At 45.8% G+C, this 21855-nt stretch overlaps 2 protein-coding genes across 32 annotated transcripts in view; one reads left to right on the forward strand and one right to left on the reverse strand.

Moving 5' to 3' along the window:
• Positions 1-21855, forward strand: part of GATA5 (GATA binding protein 5) — a 2064317-nt gene that overhangs the window by 406624 nt on the left and 1635838 nt on the right. For 27 of the 31 annotated variants that reach the window (XR_011025213.1, XR_011025214.1, XR_011025210.1 and 24 more), the window contains one exon: positions 7030-7084. The exons of the other annotated variants lie outside the window; for them this stretch is intronic. The gene's annotated coding sequence lies outside the window, so the exon portion shown is untranslated. The remainder of the gene's footprint in view (positions 1-7029; positions 7085-21855) is intronic. 31 annotated transcript variants of the gene reach the window in all.
• NTSR1 (neurotensin receptor 1) overlaps positions 20479-21855 on the reverse strand; it is a 280712-nt gene continuing 279335 nt past the window's right edge. Inside the window, exon 4 of the mRNA XM_068262895.1 lies at positions 20479-20869. Coding sequence (XP_068118996.1) covers positions 20626-20869 — 244 coding nt within the window. The 3' untranslated portion in view covers positions 20479-20625. The remainder of the gene's footprint in view (positions 20870-21855) is intronic.

A 21855-nucleotide genomic window follows, 5' to 3' on the forward strand; every position in this document is an offset into this window, starting at 1 on the left:
ATTTGTACGGCGCTGCTGCGCAGCAGCGCCGTAAGGCAGATCGGCGATCCCCGGCCAATCAGCGGCCGGGGATCGCCGCCATGTGACAGGAGACAGCCTGTCACTGGCTGCACAGGACGGATAGCGTCCTGTGCAGCCCGGCTTACCAAAGGGGGCCAGGTAGGAGAGGGAGGGGGAGCATTTCGCCGCGGAGGGGGGCTTTGAGGTGCCCCCCCCGCCAGCCACTCGCAGGCAGCAGAGATCAGACCCCCCCAGCACATCATCCCCATAGGGGGGAAAAAAGGGGGGCAATCTGATCTCCCTGCCTGCACCCTGATCTGTGCTGGGGGCTGCAGAGCCCACCCAGCACAGATCAATCAAACTAGCGCTGGTCCTTAAGGGGGGGTAAAGGGTGGGTCCTCAAGTGGTTAAATTATAGCTGCATACATACATCCAGAACACAGGTATTTTTATTAATTAATCTAGTCTGTCCTGAATATATTAAACCAGCTAATGTGTGCACATGTGCATGCAAATGACATGCGCAGAAAAGTACACATGTTTATTGTATTTGTAGGGGCCAATAACAATACTGCTCTGTGTACTGACTGTAGCTGCATCAAGAAGGAGATGGTAAGCTATGTGCTTCTCATCTCCATCACTGGCAGGCAGGGGCGTAGCAATAGGGGGTGCAGCGGTAGCGACCGCATCGGGGCCCTTGGGCCAGAGGGGCCCCGAAGGGCCCTCCCTCAACTACAGTATTAGTTCTCTATTGATCCTGTGCTCATAATAATCACTTCTATATATACATTGAGTAGTGGTAAACATTAACAAGCTCTTCCCCATCCCCTTCTTGCACCTCTGACACTGTAGTTGCCATTTGCAGGTTTTGGTGCGCCGTATCAATTGTTATGTATAGAGTGCCTGGGGGGCCCCATTGTAAAACTCGCATCGGGGCCCACAGCTCCTTAGCTACGCCACTGCTGACAGGAGAGATGTAGATGATGAGATGATGACCAGCTGAAAAGGTCCAGCCACTGCCCCTGACTATGAAGCATGAGGTCATGAGTTTGACTCCCAGGTCAGAAAAAAGAAATGTAGGTGTCTTACCTATCTATCTATGTATCTATGTATCTATCTATCTATCTATAAAATTGCAATTTTGGCGCAACACCTTATAGGCGAAAGGGTTAAATGCAACAATCAGCCTGACTGGAAATTGGCAAAGTTTGTTAAATGTAGGTGGCAGCGATGGCCTCAGCATTTTCCAGCCTCAGCGATTTCTTTTATAAAAAGCAACTTGTACATTTTTTGTTTAGAAATATCTTTTGTGGGATTTTTCCATTAACATCACGCACAATGCAAGCCACAACGCGAACAAAAGAGAAAAGAATAAAATGATTAATCACAAGTCCCATTTCTAGCGATAAGGATGATGAATGAATATGTTAATAGTCACGCCGGAAGGAAAAACAAACCAGTTATTTCTTCAGCAAGGTGTGGAGATGCAGAATCAGATTGGGTATAATGTTTACCATCAGTTATACGTGATTCTCATGTCTGAGGGCTGTGTGAAGCATGAGCGCATTTATAAGCGCAGATCTGAACCACAGCACTTCCTCCTGTAATGATCCCACAATACCTCTCTGTACAGAAATCCAGCAGTCACTGGGTGCTCTGTCTGATATGTACTTACCTCCCTCTGGCCACTTGAGGGCACCGTTCCGTATACAAGAGACAGGCTGCCTGTTTCCCAGAATGTGAAGCCTGTACACATCCAGGCCCTTAGTCAAATCACGTTTTCTCCTAAGTTTTCTCCCAGGAGATAATTTTTCATCTTCGGTTTAAAATAACGTTTCAGCACTCTGCAAATGAAAAGCAATACCAAAAGTAGATGAAAAAGTTTTGACAAATTTATTCTGTGTATCTTCTTGCTTGCTGGTGGAAATGTGGAAGCAGCATTATTATTATTTAGTTTTTATATAGCGCCGACATCTTCCGCAGCGCTGTACAGAGTATATATTGTATTGTCACTTAACAATCGTGTGTGTGTGGGGGGGGGGGGGGTATGATGGAGCACACTAAAATAGGGGATACTGTAAAAAGAAGAACTAAATTGGGGGACAGAATAAGAAGGAGCACATTATTAAAATGCAGTAGAATAAGAAGACAGTAAAATGAGGGGCAGTGGAATAGGGTATAGTGAAATAGACAACCATGCCTACTTTTAGAGTCCTTGCCGCCTGCAAAATAATTGCAAAGGTTCCTTGAGATGCAAAAAGAATTTGCAGGGTTCCCCCAGGTTAAAAAGGTTGAGAAAGGCTGATCTAGTCCCTACCATAGTCATATGTCTGTGTATGTATCGTAGTCTAGGGCTAATTTTAGGGAGAGCCAATTCACTTACGGTATCTGTATGTTTTTGGGATGTGGGAGGAAACCAGAGTGCCTGGAAGAAACCCATGCAGACACGGGGAGAACATACAAACTCTGTGCAGTTAGTACCCTGGCACCGGTAACCCAGCGCTGCAAAGCTAGAGTACTAAACATTATGCCACCGTGCTCTGTATTGGGGGGTTCCGAGCAGGTACAGAGGTTGCTGTGTGTGGCAGTCCAATACACCAAATGTACTTGTGTTCCCAATCCCAATAGAGAATATAAACTGCTCCACCCAGCAGTGTGTCGCTTCTGTGAATCAGACCGCAGTTTCCATGCTGTGGCTTCATTTGAGTAATTAGCACAGATAATTAGCTTATTTGGCAGACTGAGGCTCCATTAGCTGCTTAAACTGTTGTGCTAATATTTCTCATGTGGTTTAATCTATTCCTGTCTGGGGAATGCTGGGAAAAGTGGTGAAGGCAGAGACAGGATGACCGCTGCCTGACTCAGAGGTTGTCTCATGCCCAGAGAGTATGAGTTTATCTAATAAAGACTGGACGGCACTGCTATCAGAAGTCGTGTGCGCAAGGGGTCGCGTCCTAGTCCGGGGATAATTACACCTAAAGGGAGCAGTGCGAGGCAAACAGAGGCCACATTCCTCGTATGCATGACATTATGGAGACATGTTTATATATGTACCCTATTTATTTCATGTTTTCACCTGGGGTTTCCTTCAAACCAAGCTAGAAAGACTCTCATGCTAAAATTGTCCCTTGCTTCCCCCTGTCCAAAACCCAGCTTGATCTCCCATGGTGTAAATAACGTTTTCCCCCAGAAAACTAGCCTAACCTCTCTTGTGCTGAATATCATTTCCTCAACCTGTTAATTTAGCATTATTATTATTTAGTATTTATATAGCTCTGACATCTTCTGCAGCGCTGTACAGAGTGTATTGTCTTGTCACTAACTGTCCCTCAGAGGAGCTCACAATCTAATCTCTACCATAGTCTTATGTCTATCTATGTAGTGTAGTGTATGTACAGTGGGTTGCAAAAGTATTCGGCCCCCTTGAAGTTTTCCACATTTTGTCACATTACTGCCACAAACATGAATCAATTTTATTGGAATTCCACATTAAAGACCAATACAAAGTGGTGTACATGTGAGAAGTGGATCGAAAATCATACATGATTCCAAACATTTTTTACAAATAAATATCTGCAAAGTGGGGTGTGCGTAATTATTCGGCCCCCTGAGTGAATACTTTGTAGAACCACCTTTTGCTGCAATTACAGCTGCCAGTCTTTTAGGGTATGTCTCTACCATCTTTGCACATCTAGAGACTGAAATCCTTGCCCATTCTTCTTTGCAAAACAGCTCCAGCTCAGTCAGATTAGATGGACAGCGTTTGTGAACAGCAGTTTTCAGATCTTGCCACAGATTCTCGATTAGATTTAGATCTTGACTTTGACTGAGCCTTTCTAACACATAGATATGTTTTGTTTTAAACCATTCCATTGTTGCCCTGGCTTTATGTTTAGGGTCATTGTCCTGCTGGAAGGTGAACCTCCACCCTAGCCTCAAGTCTTTTGCAGTTTCCAAGAGGTTTTCTTCCAAGTTTGCCCTGTATTTGGCTCCATCCATGTTCCCATCAACTTTGACCAGCTTCCCTGTCCATGCTGAAGAGGGGGGAGCATGATGCTGCCACCACCATATTTGACAGTGGGGATGGTGTGTTCTGAGTGATGTGCTGTGTTCGTTTTCTGCCACACATAGCGTTTTGCATTTTGGCCAAAAAGTTCCATTTTGGTCTCATCTGACCAGAGCACCTTCTTCCACATGTTTGCTGTGTCCCCCACATGGCTTGTGGCAACTGCAAATGGGACTTCTTATGCTTTTCTGTTAACAATGGCTTTCTTCTTGCCACTCTTCCATAAAGGCCAACTTTGTACAGTGCATGACTAATAGCTGTCCTATGGACAGAGTCTCCCACCTGAGCTGTAGATCTCTGCAGCTCGTCCAGAGTCACCATGGGCCTCTTGAGTTCATTTCTGATCAGCGCTCTCCTTGTTCGGCCTGTGAGTTTAGGTGGATGGCCTTGTCTTGGTAGGTTTACAGTTGTGCCATACTCCTTCCATTTCTGAATGATCGCTTGAACAGTGCTCTGTGGGATGTTCAAGGCTTTGGAAATCTTTTTGTAGCCTAAGCCTGCTTTACATTTCTCAATAACTTGATCCCTGACCTGTCTTGTGTGTGCTTTGGACTTCACGGTGTTGTTGCTCCCAATATTCTCTTAGACAACCTCTGAGGCCTTCACATAGCAGCTGTATTTGTACTGACATTAGATTACACACAGGTGCACTCTATTTAGTCATTAGCACTCATCAGGCAGTCTATAGGCAACTGACTGCACTCAGATCAAAGGGGGCTGAATAATTATGCACACACCACGTTGCAGTTATTTATTTGTAAAAAATGTTTGGAATGATGTATGATTTTCGTTCCACTTCTCACCTGTACACCACTTTGTATTGGTCTTTCATGTGGAATTCCAATAAAATTGATTCATGTTTGTGGCAGTTATGTGACAAAATGTGGAAAACTTCAAGGGGGCCGAATACTTTTGCAACCCACTGTATCTTTGTCTAGGGCCAATTGTTAGGGAGAAGCCAATTAACTTATCTGTATGTTTTTGGGATGATGTGGGAGGAAACCAGAGTGCCCAGAGTAAACCCACACAGACTCAGTGAGAACATAAAAACTCCTTGCAGTTGTTGACTGGGCTGGGATTGGAACCGGGGACCCAGTGCTGCAAGGCGAGAGTGGTAACCACAATGCCACCGTGCTGCCCTCGTTACAGACGGGCCCCTACTTACAAACGGGTTTTGTTCTGGGAGATTGCAAGTTGAATTTGTTTGTAAGTTGAGGCCTGTGCGGGGTGTAGCTAGAGGGGAACAGCCCTCTGCACCTTCCAAAGCCCAGAGTTGTAGAAGGCCCCAACTACTAACCTTCTCTTCCTCTGATACAGGGGACTATACTTGAGAAAAGAGGTTTTTGTGGCTACACTTGTTATGGGTGTGAAGACCATGATGGCCACACTTGTTTTATTACCCCATGCGAAGTGGGCCCCAAGCCCATGAAGGGCACCATGGGGAGGCAAGGGAAGGGGTGTGAACAATACAGGGGGTGCAGCAAAGTTTTGCTGGGGGCCCCATGAATTGTAGTTACGCCACCATCCTGTGTTATACATGCTGACTGAAACATGGATAAATGATTTCATTTGTGGGGCCCACAAACAACCTAGGAAGTTGGCCTTCACCACTGTGAGTGATGCAGGCGATTTGTTCTGGTTGGTTGAGATTGCTGGTTGGTTGAGTTTTGGATAACCAGGACTCTACTGTAGGATAAATCATATTTTTTTGTTGTTTTCAATGTGCTTTTAACCTCCTTGGCGGTTATTCCTAGTCAGGCTCGGGGTGCAATAAAACAAGAAAGGAGCAATAATCCTGGGCGTGACTCGTGGTCAGCCAACGGCTTTCCAGTCCAGACGGACTCAAATTCGGAATTCTAATGAAGTCTAATGACTTCAGGTGTGACTGCGGGATGCGAGGGTTAACTTACCCAGAAGTCGGCGTTTCATTATGCGACATAGGTGTAATAAAAGCCACGTTGCATTACTCATTACCGCGGTTCCTCTTTCAAGCTGGAAGGAGGATGCGCGATAGTGAGTGGTGGAACGGGGCTTTCATTACACCCATGAGATTGTAATTGTGAGCTCCTGTGGGGACAGTCAGTGACATGATTATGTACTCTGTAAAGTGCTGCAGAAGATGTCAGTACTATATAAATACATAATAATAATATGGTAGGACATTAAAGTATGCCTATGGAGGGGGTTAGACTCTGAGGTACAGTTAGCAACATAATAATATAGCTTTGTGGAGAATGTCAGAGCTTTAGAAAATGCATAATGATAATTGTCATAGCAAAGCCCCTTTAACAGCCGATTCCTGCGGCACAGACCTCCAAGGCGACAAGCTGCAATCTTCAGGCAGTTCCATCTGGCCCCACCTCTGCACCATGCTGAGTCAAGGAAAACAGTCCCCACCCACAATGCCTACAGTTGATGCTTTTATCTTGTTTTTTTCAGGTCATGTGTTCAGTTGTTAAAGGATACCCGAACTGACATGTGACATGATAAGATAAACATGGGTTTGTACAGTGCCTAGCACACAAATAACTATGCTGTGTTCCTTTTTTTTCTTTCTCTGCCTGAAAGAGTTAAATATTAGTTATGTAAGTGGCTGACTAGTCCTGACTCAGACAGGAAGTGACTACAGTGTGACCCTTACTGATAAGAAATTCCAGCTATAAAACACTTTCCTAGCAGAAAATGGCTTCTCAGAGCAAGAAAGAGGTAAAAAGGGGAATTTCTTATCAGTGAGGATCACACTGTAGTCACTTCCTGTCTGAGTCAGCCACTTACATACCTGAAATGTAACTCTTTCAGACGGAGAAAGAAAAAAGGAACACAGCATAGTAATTTGTGTGCTAGGCACTGTACATACACATGTCTATCTCATCATGTCACATGTCAGTTGGGGTATGTGTGTTTTTTTATCTGTAGAAGCCTATGCTTTATTATATTATTACATATAAATATTATATATTTAGATTCATGGTGAAGAGGCGAAAAGAGAGGAGACACTCGTGAGGAGCCAGGCTACAGGTGAGTACCTGTCTTTATAGTTGCCCACTGACACCAGGGTTTTGGCATTTAGGAGTGTTCAGAGTATAACGTTGCGGGGGCCTAATTATTTTTAGTGGTGGGGGACTTTGGGTGATTAATATTGGGAATGAGGGAGGGGGGGAGATTCTGCCTAATCATGGTTTGAGATGGGGAGAGAGTCTGCTTAATTAAGAATTTTATTGCAGGGGGGTAGGGGGGGGGGGGGGGCAGTAGATGAGCCAAAACAGTGTGGGCACCCCTGCCATAGAGCATGTGTCCACTGCTGTCTCCCATTTAATTTCTGCGCCTTCAGGACTCCCCATCAGTCTTTTGAAGTGTTCATGTCTGCAAGTGCTTCCGGAGACTGGCACATCCGGTCTGAGCATGCGCGAGCCCTGACTGATGTGTAAGATATAAAGAAAAATCGAGAGTCCACTATGGGGTAGTATTTTTGAATCAGGAAGAGAAAAGTAGCGTAGCGTTATACTCACAAATGTGGGTTACCAATAGGCAACCACTTAGGCAGCAGGGAAACTTACACCGTTCCCCTATGGGGATGTTAAAGGAGTCATCAGGCAAAACCAGCTCCCCCCGCTCTACTTACCCTTGGCTTCCTCCAGTCCCTTGCAGCTGACACGTCCCACGCCGCAGCTCCTCTCTCAGCCCGGGGTCCCCACTGGTGCAGAGGGCGACATCAAGGTAATCTCTAATGCGCCTGCGCGAGCGCCACTGTCGCTCAAGCCCATATTGTCCGCGATGTACTGTGCAGTCGCAGAACTAATACACCTGCGCAGTACACCGCGGACAGCGTGGACTTGACTGACAGCGGAGCTTGCCCAGGCGCACTAGAGGAAGTTGCCTTCTTCACTGCCGGGTACCAGGGCTACTAACGGAGCTGTCAGCGTGGTACATGTCAGCTGCAAGGGGCTGGAGGAAGTAGACCTGGGGGGACCTGGTTTTGCCTGATGACTCCTTTAAGATGTCGCTTTCTGCAGATAGGAGAAATGGGCTTAGACCCCTCCATTGTAGGTGGACTCAATCCTTGTGTAGAGGTGCTAATCAGGTTAAAAGAATCTTAAAATGAATAAAAATAGGGGGAGAAGTACTCACCTCCTCATAAAAGATTGAACACGAGATTAGCATCAAAAACTTCAATAGTGTACTACTAAATATGCATATTTTGGAATACACTATTAACATTTTTTACGCTAATCTCGACTGACTAACATGAGCACAGATTCCCTTGGGCTTGTCATTGGAAATACTCCGGGACACGAGTGCTTCCGAAGACTGCCTAAGGTGGGCCAAAGACAACCAAGCTGGTCATAGAACTTCACTGGGGCGTGGCGGTGGACCGTGAAGGCTCTATGGGATCCAGACCCTTCTCTCTTTCCTCTGCATAGGTGAGTATCTAAGTCATTTTTTGCCGCACGCTTCAGGATTGCTTTGAAACCTCTTTTGTACTTGTCAGGCAATGAAAATGATAAAACTAGTTTCAGACAAACACATTAGGTTGTCTCAGAAGCTTCAGTTCCGCTCACATTCACATTCTCAGCCCTATGAGGCATTCCTGCATGCAGAGGATGTAAACAACCATCAGCTTGGGCTGCTGAGAGATGGCAGAAACACCTTGCGCACATCAGAGGTACAGAAACTGTTTATGGCTTCTCTGCTGGAGATGCCTCTGCATCACGTCACCGCAGTGATTCAAGAGTAGTCATACTGGTATGGGGGCGGCGGAGCAATCTCACTGCCCTCCTGTTATAAGGAAATTGTTGTAAGCGCCTTGTGACGTGCAAGAAATCAGCCGTATTGACATAATGTATTACATGTCCTCCTCAGTTCTGTTCATGCAGAGATTTCCTCCATTCCCTCTCATATCCGTCTGCACATAACAGCTACTTTACGGGTGACTGAGCTTTAGCAGACTATTCCACAGCCTACCTATGATTAAGGGATTAAGTGCGCATGTAACGTAATTAAATCAGTCCCTAATTGTTCTCTGATCGATAACGCAATTATAATGCTTTACTGATTTTGCTTTCCTAAAGTGTAACGAGGACCCCTGTGTGGCAGTTGTTTGAAAACAATTTCTCTCCACAGCAGTGTGAAGACTATACAGTATATATTTCTACACTGTTGTAGCTTTCCCATGCCTTTCCCTGCAGCCCCCTCTCCCCTGCAGTTCTCCATGTAAATGTCACACTCACATATCTGTGATCTGTACTCAGGTCTGACCAGTGCTGTCTACACTCACATATCTGTGATCTGTAGTCAAGTCTGACCGGTGCTTTCTGCACTCACATATCTGCGATCTGTAGTCAGGTTTGACCGGTGCTGTCTGCACTCGCATATCTGCAATCTGTAGCCAGGCCAGTGCTGTGTGCAAATCCTCTTCCTGTTGCTTTCCGTACTGGAAATGGTCCATTTACACCAACAGGAAAGATAGCAAAGCAATAATCAGACCTGATCTATCATGCCTGGGACTTTTGGGGAGAGCAGTGTGCCCCTATGCCCCCCTATATAGTGGGAAAGAGAGTTCAGCAGGACAGAGAAGATGGAGGCTCTGATTTAGATGGGAGGCTATGGAGCAGTAAAAGCATGCTGCCCACCCCAAAAGCCCACAGAATATAAAGTGGACATGAACATAGGAAACAAGGAGAACATAGAGAAATCAACCCTGTGTCCACCATGTGTGTGTTTTTGGAGAATAGCCTGTCTAATTCTCCCTTTTCAGCAAGTAATGGGCCAGCTGTCTGCCGAATTCTGAGCTAATATGTAAACACAGGAAGTTAACCCTTTCTGTACTCCCAGGATACCAGGTAGCAACCACTCTGCAGAATCTCAGTAGGAGTTCTATAACCTCCTATAAATAAGGAAATGTTTTCCTATAAAGGTCATTATGCTGTTGTTTATCTTTTAGAGCAGAGAGGAAGTTCTGAGTTCAGATCGGCTTTCAAAACTTTTAAATATGGCTTTGCGAAAGTTAGAGGCATACACTTTTAAGTGAAAGTGATAAAGTTATGTTTAAGTTAGCGGTACTGGAGATGTTTTATGTAAAGGTTATTATGCTGCAGCTTATCTTTTAGAGCAGAAAGGTAGTTCTGAGTTCAGATCCACTTTAAAAACTTTAAGATATGGCTTTGTGAAAAGTTTATAAATTAGAGGGATACACTTTAAAGTGAAAGTGATGAAGTTATGTTGAAGTTAGCGGTACTGGAGATTTTGTATACATGTGTGTGATCTGGAGAAAATAGCCGGAGCCAGAAGTGATCCAGATGTTGGGGTAGCATGTGTTACCCCCATATCCTGTGCTCATTTGTAGGCATAAACATATACCGTGCCTATGCACTCACAGAGGTCCCATCATGCCTTTGGAGGTGAGTTGCATATGGCCCAAAGAGCCTAAAACAGGAATGTCAAATTCCAGTCCTCAAGTGGCAAATTGGCACAGCTCGTATCAATTGATGGGACTAAATCCGGAATGGTGTGGTTCATCAAGTCGAACACATTTCTCCATTCCTCAGTCCATCCTAAACACTGGCCTGGGTATGGCCCTCCAGGACTGGAGCTGGACACCTGTGATTAACCTGTCAAACGTGACACCTATGTGATGCCTACAACATACAGAACCCATGGAAACTCCACAAGACCACATCCTATCTCCACCCTCTGAAAATCACCAGTACCTATTGGCCTCAATTCACTAAGCAATTTAGACTAGTCTACTGATGGTTTTTAGTCTACTGGTGGTTTGGTGTAATGTCTTAGACCCGTTTTTAGACCTTGTCTAAAACATTTGGTAATTGTAACGATTGTGGGATTCTCTCCGTGATCAGCGCACAAGACATGCGCTGACACTGCGGAAATCCTCCACAAGCGTGTAATTTGAGGGAACCCAGCAAAAGGTGCAATGCACCTGTAGAGGGAAATTCCTGTCGGCAGGTGGAGCTGTGGAGTGCAGAGGAACAGCTCCTCTGCCCTACCACACACGCCAGACAGGAATTGCACGAAGGGAAGAAACGCAGGGCAAGATAGCCCTGAAGGAGAGAGAGCAAAGCGACAGAGGGTATGTGTGTTCACCAAACTAGTCGCCACCCTGCGACGATGAACACACAACCAGGAAGACAAAGCGAGAAGGCAATCGCCGGAGATGGCGATTGCTAACAGCGACACAAGACCGAATAAGCACAGATGAGGAATGTATGTGTGTCCACCAATCTAGCCGCCAACCTGCGACGGCGGACACACAACAGAAGAAACCAAGTGAGAACGCAATCGCAAGAGAAGTGATTGCGGAAGAGAATGAGCACAGGGACAGATTGTATGTGTGTGCACCAAACTAGTCGCCAACCCGCGACGGTGCATACACAACAGCAGATATGAAGTAGGAACGCAATCGCGAGAGAGGCGATTTCCAGAGGTGACACAAGGCTACAGCAAGGCAGAGCATGAGAGTAGCAAAGGCACAGCAAATCATACAATGAGAAGATAAGGAAAATAACAAACGCTAGCTAAACGCGAACACCGCACTCATTCGCAACAGTGCACGCGTTTATGTGCGGTCTCCACGTGATAAGCACAATAGAGACAAGCACGCCTAACTAACCACCGACAGACAAACATGAAACAGAGGACGCGAGCGCTTGCTTAACGGTTACCTCACCGAGCCTCCAGCAAGCGTTCGTAACAGACAAGACAGACACACGAAAACAGAAACAAGCGAGAGATAGGATCCACAGCACTAGCGAAAGAGGCTAGTGCGATCCAGGAAGACAGAACAGAAGGGGCTACCAGTAACAACCGCTGTTCCGGTTAGCACCCAGACACACTGAACGATTTCCTGTCGGCCACCGCAGGGACAGGACAACCGCAACAGACAAACAAAACAGATATGCAATCCTAACTGCACTTAGGGAATCTGCCTAGTGCAGTCCCAGGAATTACTCTAAGCTTATCTTCAAACAATGAGCAAGGCTGACACTCCCAGGAGTGTTTCACAGGAACTAACCCTTATGACCAGCCGCTTACTGTGGGAAACATAGCTCTTTTTAGAGCAAGCCCACAAAGGATGTGGCTAAGCAATCTGCATGACAAACGTATGCAAATTCCTCAGCAGCAAGCTGCACAACTGACAAAAGGTCTCTCTTCCAGAGACCTGCAGAATGCAGACCTGAACACTGGTCAAAAGGCTGCCTGCCTGCGCAGGCAGCCGTGCGGATCCTCACAGTAATTAGTTTGGTAAAGCAGGGGAAATGATCAAAAGATACAATTCACAAAGGCAAGCAAGGAGTAACCACGCCCACTTTTACTGACAGAGATTAGACCAGCTGATTTTCTAAAGTTAAGGTGGCCATACACTGGTCGATTTGCCATCAGATTCGACCAACAGATAGATCCCTCTCTGATCGAATCTGATCATAGAGGGATCGTATGGCTACCTTTACAGCAAACAGATTGTGAACCGATTTCAGCCTGAAACCGTTCGCAATCTGTTGTGGTGGTGCTGCTGCTGCTGCCCCCGCCCTCCCGCATACATTACCTGCTCCGCCGGCGCGACTCCAGTCCCCCGGTCACCGCTGCTCTGTCTACGCTCTGGTCTCCAGGTCCGGCATGCCTCACTTCTTCTAGCCCGGCAGGAAGTTTAAACAGTAGAGGGCGCTCTACTGTTTAAACTTCCTGCCGGGCTCGAAGAAGTGAGGCATGCCGGACCTGGAGACCAGAGCGCAGACAGAGCAGCGGTGACCGGGAGACTGGAGTCGGCCGGCGGAGCAGGTAATGTATGCGGGCTCTATTGCGTCGGTCGTCGGGCACTCGAACGCCGCTAGCGATGCGCTCTTTACCCGCGGGCGATCGACGGTTATTTTCCGCACGGCGCGATCGACGGGATCGGACGAAATGGATCGAAATTCGGCGTGTAGCGTGAACGATTGGCAGCAGATTCGATCCCAGTGATCGAATCTGCTGTCGAAACGGGCGCAAATCGGGCCAGTGTATGGCCAGCTTAATTCTGTGAGGTATTTTAGATGTGAGGATGGAACCTTTTGAATTAATTATGCAGGAGTTTAATTGTATCCAGAAGAGAGCTCATTAGAGGAGAAGGATGGCAGTCATAGCTACTTGTTTGTGAATTGCATCTTTTGATCATTTCCCCTGCTTTACCGACCTAATTACTGAATGAATTAGATCTGGTCTAAAAACAGGTCTAAAACATTTGGTAATTATTACTAAATTCCCTCTTGATGCAACTGATTTACACCAAACCATCAGAAGACTAAAAACCATCAGTAGACTAGTCTAAACTACTTAGTGAATTGAGGACATTGTGACGCTAAACTCCGTTATCAGTGACACAAGTTGTGATACTCCTGTTCTTATAGCCTGATGAAGTGGGATGTGCCCACAAAACGCGTTGCACTATTTTGGAGTATGTGAATAAATTATTGTTGTTTGAAAAAACCAACTGTACCTTGTGTTGGCATTAGAGGGGTAAGTCCACAACTAACCTCCCTCATTTTAACCGTTTTATCAAATATTTTACACTACTGGCGCCTCTGTACTACTGCGTACAATTTGAGTCCACCCCTGGTGGAGGGGATTTGGCCCCTTTTTCTTCTGAACTACAGAGAGCGACTTCTTAATCCTGAGTGGGGACAGGTCTAATTCTCCCCACCTGCCTGCATAGTGGTTACCTGGATGGTAACCCAGACTTGTGAGTATAATCTTACAATCATTTCTAACCTCACCCAATTCAGTACATACTACACCATATCGGGTTCTCGGTGTCTCCATCCCTCAATTTTGTCTAATCTCGTGCACGTTGCTTTCTTCTTTTGAGGTAAGCAAATTGTTTTTACTTTTTTTTTATAAATAAAAACTATTTGCAACTTATTTTGGGGGAGTCTCTTCCCTCCCAATAGATGTCTCAGTATCAGTGTCTTTGACAACATCGCAAAAATGTTTTTTTGAAGAGTACCTGTTCACTTAAGGTCCGTACCCGCCTCACCATTTTTCCGAATTATTTTCCCGACTATCGGCAATTTTTTTGAGCGACAAGCGGTCGTTTCTGGGATCTCATGACGTGGGTACAAGTGCACGATCACATGAATGCCATTTAGCGACGCACGGCGACTGTCACAGCAGATTGGTTCTTTAAGATCCCTGACGGCTCCCGCACAAAGTACCGCATTCGCTTGAAGTCTCGTTCGCATCCGTCACGTAATGTTCCGTGGCGTTGCACATACCCGTCAGCCAGAAGATGGATCAGGGGAGCCCTCGTCGCCAGGGAGACATTGCTGGACCCATCTTCTTGCATCGCGAGGTGAGTATGTAGCTTTGGTGTGTACTGTATCCTGTCGTAAAGTCAGTTCCAATTCTCATATGACATTGCTGAATGCAGTAATATTTATTAGACACAAAACACTGTACAGACATATTTATTGACATTGGCTGCAAGACTGGATTGCTAGGATATAAATAAGTTAAGAGGAGAAATCAATAAAGTGCCAGTGTTTGAACCCTACACGGCAAGCAGAGGCCACACAGACAGAACGTAACACAGAGAATCACAGCTTTCGTCTTTCTACAAATATACAGCTGATCTTTGTACAAATATACAGAAAAGGTACAGAAAAGATTGGAGGCAGGATTGTCTGGTCCCACAGAGGAGAACATGTAGGACCCAAACAACTCGTAGTAGTCATCTGTATTGGTAACATAGCTCACTAGTTATATACTGTATCTCATTCCACAGACACATTAATCCCACGTGGTGGGTCTGCTACATTGGACGCTGAGGTGCAGCTAAAATTCTCAGTATTGCTGAAGACGTATCACCCCCTCGCTCATGTGAAATGTCTCCAGGTTGGTTTCTGAATAAAGCTGCATATAGAGTTCCAAGGAGGCGGTGACCCAGGTACTTTTACCTGGGATGATGCCAGTGCCAGGTCTCAGCCGGGTTGCTTGAGCGACCTCTGTGAATACCAATAACAAGAAAGAGGCGGCACACCACTGGCTGCAAAAGATTCAGCCAGCGGCGTGCCGCCTCTTTCTTGTTATTGATTTCTGAGTAAGACAGATGAATTAACTTTGTGCATTTATAAAATACTAAGGCCTCTTTTCCAACGAACAGCTGAACTGTGTGCTCAGCAAGCACTTACCAGGCAGCAGGGTGCAGTTGTCAGGCAGCAACAAGCACTTACCAGGCAGCAGGGTGCAGTTCTCAGGCAGCAAGCAGTTACCAGGCAGCAGTGAGCAGTTGTGAGAGTTTGAGAGGCATTTCACTGCTTATCAACTGTCCATGGAAAAGAGGCCTTAGGGTCTGGTGGAGGCAGCTATTTTCAGACATGAACCATGGACTAGATTTGAGGCACTAGCATTTCAGTGCTGTTACCTTCTTCCGTCCCCATCACCTAGCGGTGCCCGGGTAACCAATTTCCTCCACCATTAACGGGTTCTAATGGGCATGGGACTGATCGCGGGTTATTGTGGCGGTTTGGTTCCCAATACCTTGTTTAGTAATGATGCAGTATGTGAAAAATACTTTGTAAAATGTCAGTGTAAAGGGGGAAAAAAAGACAAAAGAAACTTCAAAATTTTGGGAGTGGGTAAAACAGAAGACGAGTTATGGAAATTTAGGGGAGTAGATAATAAATATACAGTTGAAAACAACATAGGCATCAGAGAAGAGTGAAAGGACAGGATAAGGATCACAGGGAAATGACAGGGCTTCAGCTAAAGGACAGTTTGGGTTGGCATCAGAGGGATGTGATAGGGCAGCAGCTGAAGGACAGACAATAGGAATCGCCGAGGAGTAAAAAGGCAGCAGCTGAAGGACAGAATGGACTGGGATCAAAGGGAGGTGATAGGGTAGTTGATCAAGGAGAGATTGGATATGGATCAAATGGAAGTAACAGGGCAGCAGCTGGAAGACAGATAAGATTGAGATCAAATGGAAATGACAGGGCAGCAGCTGAAGGACAGAAGGGATTGAGTTCAGAAGGAAGTGACAGGGTAGCAGCTGAAGGAAAGAAGGAATTGAGATCAGAGGAAAAGGACAGTGTAGCAACTGAAAGACAGGAGGGACTGAGTTCAGAGGGAAATGAGAGGGTAGCAGCTGAAGGACAGAAGGGACTGAGATCAGAGGGAAATGAGAGGGTAACAGCTGAAAGACAGAGGGGACTGAGTTCAGAGGGAAATGACAGGATAGCGGCAGAAGGAAAGAATGGATTGGGATCAGAGGGAAGTAATAGAGTTGCAGATGAAGGACAGAATGGGTTGGGATCAGAGGCAACTGAAGGACATAAGGAATTGAGATCAGAGAATAAGGACAGTGTAGCAGCTGAAGAACAGGAAAGACTAAGATCCGAGGGAAATGAGAAGGCAGCAGCTGAAGGACAGAAGGGACTAAGGTTGGAGGGAAATGACAGGGTAGCAGCTGAAGGACAGAAGGGACTGAGATCAGAGGAAAATGACAGGATAGCAGCAGAAGGAGAGAAAGGATTGGGATCAGAGGGAAGTAATAGGGTTGCAGTTGAAGGAGAGAACGAGTTGGGATCAGAGGGAAGTGATGGGGTAGCAGCTGAAGGGCAGATAGAACTAAGATCAGAGGGGAATGACAGGGTAGTATCTAAAGGACAGAAGGGACTGACATCAAAGGAAAATGAAACGGTAGCAGCTGAAGGACAGAAAGGATTGAGATTAGAGGGAAGTGACAGGGTAGCAGCTGAAGGAGAGAAGTGACTGAGATCAGAAGGAAGTGACAGGGTAGCAGCTGAAGGAGAGAAGGGATTGAGATCAGAGGGAAATGACAGGGTTGCAGCTGAAGGAGAGAACAGGTTGGGATCAGAGGGAAGTGACATGGTAGCAGCTGAAAGACAGATTGAATTGCAATCAGAGAGAAATGCTAATGGTGGAGTACAGCTTATATATTCAATGCATGTCAGGGTGTGTTTACACTATCCGTGTTGTGTTATGCTGTATGAGCATTATACAACGCACATAGTTTGAACTTATCTTTAGATAATCAAAAGCAAAACACCTAAAATCTTCACAATTATCGAGGAACTATACTGAAAATAATATAATAAATAAAATTGCTTATTTCTTACAAAATTAATTTATAAATGATTTAGTCAGTGTTTGCCCATTGTAAAATATTTCCTCACCCTGATTTTCATTGAGAAACTCGTAACAGGTGGCATCATCTTTAGTCCTGGCAAGTGACCTCTGCGGAATGTTTGCTCTGTGTTCCGAAGCCAGTAGAAATTTGTAGAAATAACACCTAGTCTCCCAAAATGCTCTGGGAGAATTCCGCATCGATAAACAGCCTAAGCTGTGACATCACTGGTAGGACGGGCTACATACCAATATGCAGCAATATATAGATATAGGAATGTGTATCCTGATTAATGTAGTGCATTATACCTTACGTCACTACAGGACCTCTTTAAGTCTACAGAGACAAATTAAAGTAAAAATCTGGTTGCCCAAAGTTATTGCCCATCATTGCTATTGGTACCATCTATTTAAAAAAACACTTTGGGAGAACAAAAATCTCACCCCCGACCCTCCTGTCAAGGTTAGAATTCACTGCATCCACTGGTGGCATCTGAAGCCATCAGTAAAAATCATTTGTAATGAAAATATGCAGCACTGGAGACTAAATATTTAGGCTGCCAGAAGCTCTCCTGATGAGATATCTGTTCATCCTCAGAGAGATGCCGTGCTACGAGGGTCTGCAGCAACCTCCGCTCCTCTCGTGCAGCGAAATACTCATCCCCCTATCCCTTCTATTAATAGTTTCACAGCGATACAACTGATATAAGGGACTTTGTAAACATTTAAAATGTACTTCTCACAGTGTTCACAAACAGCGGCCATATTTATTTAAAAAGTGCCTGTTAGTTAATAGTAAACATAATGCCTCCTTCTTAAGGAGGAGAGTAGGGCATAAGTATTGTCCTTAATTACACGGATGAGGGTTTAAGAGTATTTTGAATGTGTTAAAAAAATAATAGCCCCTGGGGGGTACTTACCTCGGGAGGGGGAAGCCTCTGGATCCTAATAAGGCTTCCCCATCCTCTTCACCCTCCGGGATCCAGTGCTGGCAGTTCCCGAACAGCAGCAATGTAAATATTGCGGCTCCGACGCAGTAGCAGCTTTCCGATGGGCTCCAGGGGGAAATAGCCAAGCCCGATCAAGTCCGCTCTACTGCGCAGCCTTGTCGGCTGTATTTTTGGGGGCTTCCAGCGCTGGATCCTGGCGGGTGAAGAGGATGGAAGAAGCCTCATTAAGATGCAGAAGCTTCCCTCTAGTGAGGCAAGTACCCCCCAGGGGCTTTTTTTGTTTTGTTACAGGTGTACAGGTAGTCCCCGGGTTACGAACGCCCGACTTACGAACGACCCGCCGATACGAACGCCGCAACCATAGCTCCGCCCCGTCGCATGACGTCACGCCCGCCGGGGACTACCTGTTCTGCGGCAGAATATGGGCAGCGGAAGGTAAATAGAGGCCTTCTCACCTGATCCTGGGCGGTAGAAGGTCCCCTCCTGGTGCCCGGAAGCTCCGCAGCCCGTCCTCTCGGTCCCTCCACTGTTCTCCTGCGGCTTCTGGCTTCACATGCGGCACATAATGACGCAATTAGGAAGCGCCGCCACTAGGGGGCTCTTCCTGATTATGTCATTATGCGCCGCATGTGAAGCCAGAAGCCGCCGGGGAACAGTGGAGGGCCGAGAGGACGGGCTGCGGAGCTTCCGGGCACCAGGAGGGGACCTTCTACCGCCGAGGATCAGGTGAGAAGGCCTCTATTTACCTTCCGCTGCCCATATTCTGCCTTTAAACACTTCCGCCGCCCATACTCTGCCTTTTAAACGGGGGCAAAAGTGTCTGTCCCGACTTAAGGACAGATTCAGGTTAAGAACAAGAGGGCAGTCCCTATCTCGTTCGTTAACCTAGGACTACCTGTACTTTAAAAGGAAACACTGGTGGTACCGGTTCATGCTAGGCAACCTTAACAACCCCTGAACACTCTGACACAGGGATTTACTGAGCCCCAGCTGGTTGGTGTTTTTTTGAGTTTCATTCAGGAATAAGCAAGTTCAACCATGCCTTCTGCTGTCCCTAACCATGGACTTCTCACCTCTTCAGACTTTTTTTTTTATAAAAAGATCTCTACAGTAAAGAAGAGACCAAAGGTGGGTCCCTCAGAGTCTTCGGAGGCTTGGTGGGACTCAGTAGAGTCTTGTTCTAGACCACTGACAGAGTGATAAGGCTTCCAGTTATGTAGACTGAACACCAGGGTCTCTTTTTTTCAGAGAGACTTTGGGGTCACTGAAAGACCTCCATACTATTGCATCAGGTTAGTGTTTGGAAAAACTGAGGTGCACAAAGTAAATCTGCAGTATGGTTGACTGCACATAAACCAGGCCAGTATCCCCCAGCATAGTCCTGTGTCCCGGGTTTAATCATTTTTTCTTTATTTCGATGGATCGAGAAGGCAGAGCCCATGGCAGCCCATTTGCTAGTGCAACAGTATGGAGGTCTTTCATTGGTAGGTTATCTTGGAGGAGACACTATTAATCAGACATTTTACCAGAAGATTGAAGAGCTATCTTCTCTGAGATCTGTCCATCCCTACCCATCGATATATGTCTAAAAGAGCATCGTTAGTGAAAACATTTTATGATCTCCCAAAGACAATATGAACTTCATTGATCTCAGAATCCTAAATGTCTCCTCATAGCCTATGTGCAGACTCACCCAACCACCACTTTCTTTCAGTACACTTGTGCTTTTATGTCAAACAGGCAGAACAGATGGGGGCATTAACAACATTTGCTGAAACCCTTGCAATACTCTTGTCCTTCATGGAATGGTTTTTGTTTTCCCCCACAATAGTGGAGTTACGTTAGATTTATATGGGAAGGTGGACTTCAAACCCTGAATTTCAAATGTCCCCAAAATATTCATAATTACTAAAGGGCAATGGCTATCCTTCCCAGCCCCCTTACAGTGGATAAATCGATCCAAAAGTACAGGTGCTCTTAAAGGAAACAAATCACTAGGAGTTTCACATTCCGTATTTCGCAGCTCCTTGGTGCAGAATAGCACCCCATTTTCAGTTTAATGTATGCACAATCCTTGTAATGTCCCCAAACTCACTGTAAACAACAAGAAATAATGAGAATAAATTCACATAAGTTCCTTCTCCAAAAGAAACCAGTGCAATCTTTGTCTGCTGACGGGCTTTCTGCTTAGAGCTGCAGAACCACTGTCCATAGATGTCAGTTCCACCATGTTTCTTTCACGCTAGAGGACTTTCCAGACACCAAAACCTCTGATAATTACACTTCCTTGTAGATAAAAGGTGTCAATTTTGAGAGAAACCAAAATGATTCTGGATGGTTCAAAAGTTTAGAGCTATCATTCTGGCAAAAACGCATCAAATACCAAGAATGAAAAACAAGGACTTTGAGAAGTTCATGTAGAAAACCACACACAGGCCAGTTTTGGAAGTGCTGGATAACACCATTCCTTTGTTTTCAGTAGGGAGTCTCCCTGGTGATTTGGGTGGAGAATGTGTGGTTGGTGCTGGAGATGCTGTTGGACTTCCTGGTGAAAGCCGGATGCTTTTTCTTGCTTCTCCAGGGTGGGCATAGGGTGGAGACAAAGATTTGCCGAAAGTTTGCTGACACCAGGTTATAAAGAATGGGGTTAACAGTGGAGCTGACGTAAAAGAGGACGTTGGTCAACATGTAGAAGTAGTGGTAGAAGTCGTTGAGTTCACTATGGAAGCCGAAAAGAAAAAGAAAACATGAGTTCATAGAACACCTTTGACGTGAAAGACAGAGATATATTCAAAGGTTAAATTCTCACATTTTATTGCAGAGTTGCAAGTCACCTAGCAACTTCATTTTCCAAGCAGGCTCAACCCTACCTCTGAATGTTTTTAGCTCCTTTATGGAAGTTCTAACCGGATATTGTTTCCTTCTAGGGAGGTCCCACTGTAACAATGGCTTTTTATGTCTATTCTCTAACAATAGAACAGTATTTTTTTTTCAATTCAAGATGGTGAAGGTGAACCCGAGGCAAACATTGTGTAAAAAAACACATATTTGCCTAAGAAGAGGAACACCTTTGTACCCTGTAGAGGGTTCCTGTGTCCTGCTGCTGTTTGCTGGGACTTCAGGAAGACCTAGGCTGTGCTCCTCTTAAAGCATAAGCATGGCCATGCCTGTGCAGTAGCATGGAGCCGCTTGCACATGAGTGGCTCCAGCTTACTGAGCAAGAGCAACTATACTAGGCATAGCATGGCTGCACTCATGCATGCAGAGGGGCGTGGCCCAGAGCTTAATTCAGACAAGCTCTCTTCAGATTTCTTTGGGGGGTCCGCGATCGGCAATAAAGGTCCAGAGGACCTCTATAGCAGTGGTCCTCAAACCGAATGCGGCCCCTGAAGCTTTTTTTTACCGCCCAACCCCCCCCCCCCCCTACACAAAAAGTATAACTTATAGATGTGGCTCACTGCACCTTTAAATATTGGTGGCCCGCATATAGAATAGCAGTTCTGGCACCACCCATCCACATAGAAGCCAGCAAGCAGTCATTCGCTGCTGGCTTCTGGGTTACTGGGTGGAGAGAATGACTTGTAACAAGCCTAATCATATATAATTTGGAATGTTGTGCTGCATATGTTGCTACATAGATCGTTCGTGTGTGTATGGGTGAGATTGTGCTGCAGGCTTTGTCAGGCCATTGGGCGACATTATGGC

This window comes from Hyperolius riggenbachi, chromosome 12 (assembly GCF_040937935.1).
Source record: "Hyperolius riggenbachi isolate aHypRig1 chromosome 12, aHypRig1.pri, whole genome shotgun sequence".
Classification (NCBI taxonomy): domain Eukaryota; kingdom Metazoa; phylum Chordata; class Amphibia; order Anura; family Hyperoliidae; genus Hyperolius; species Hyperolius riggenbachi.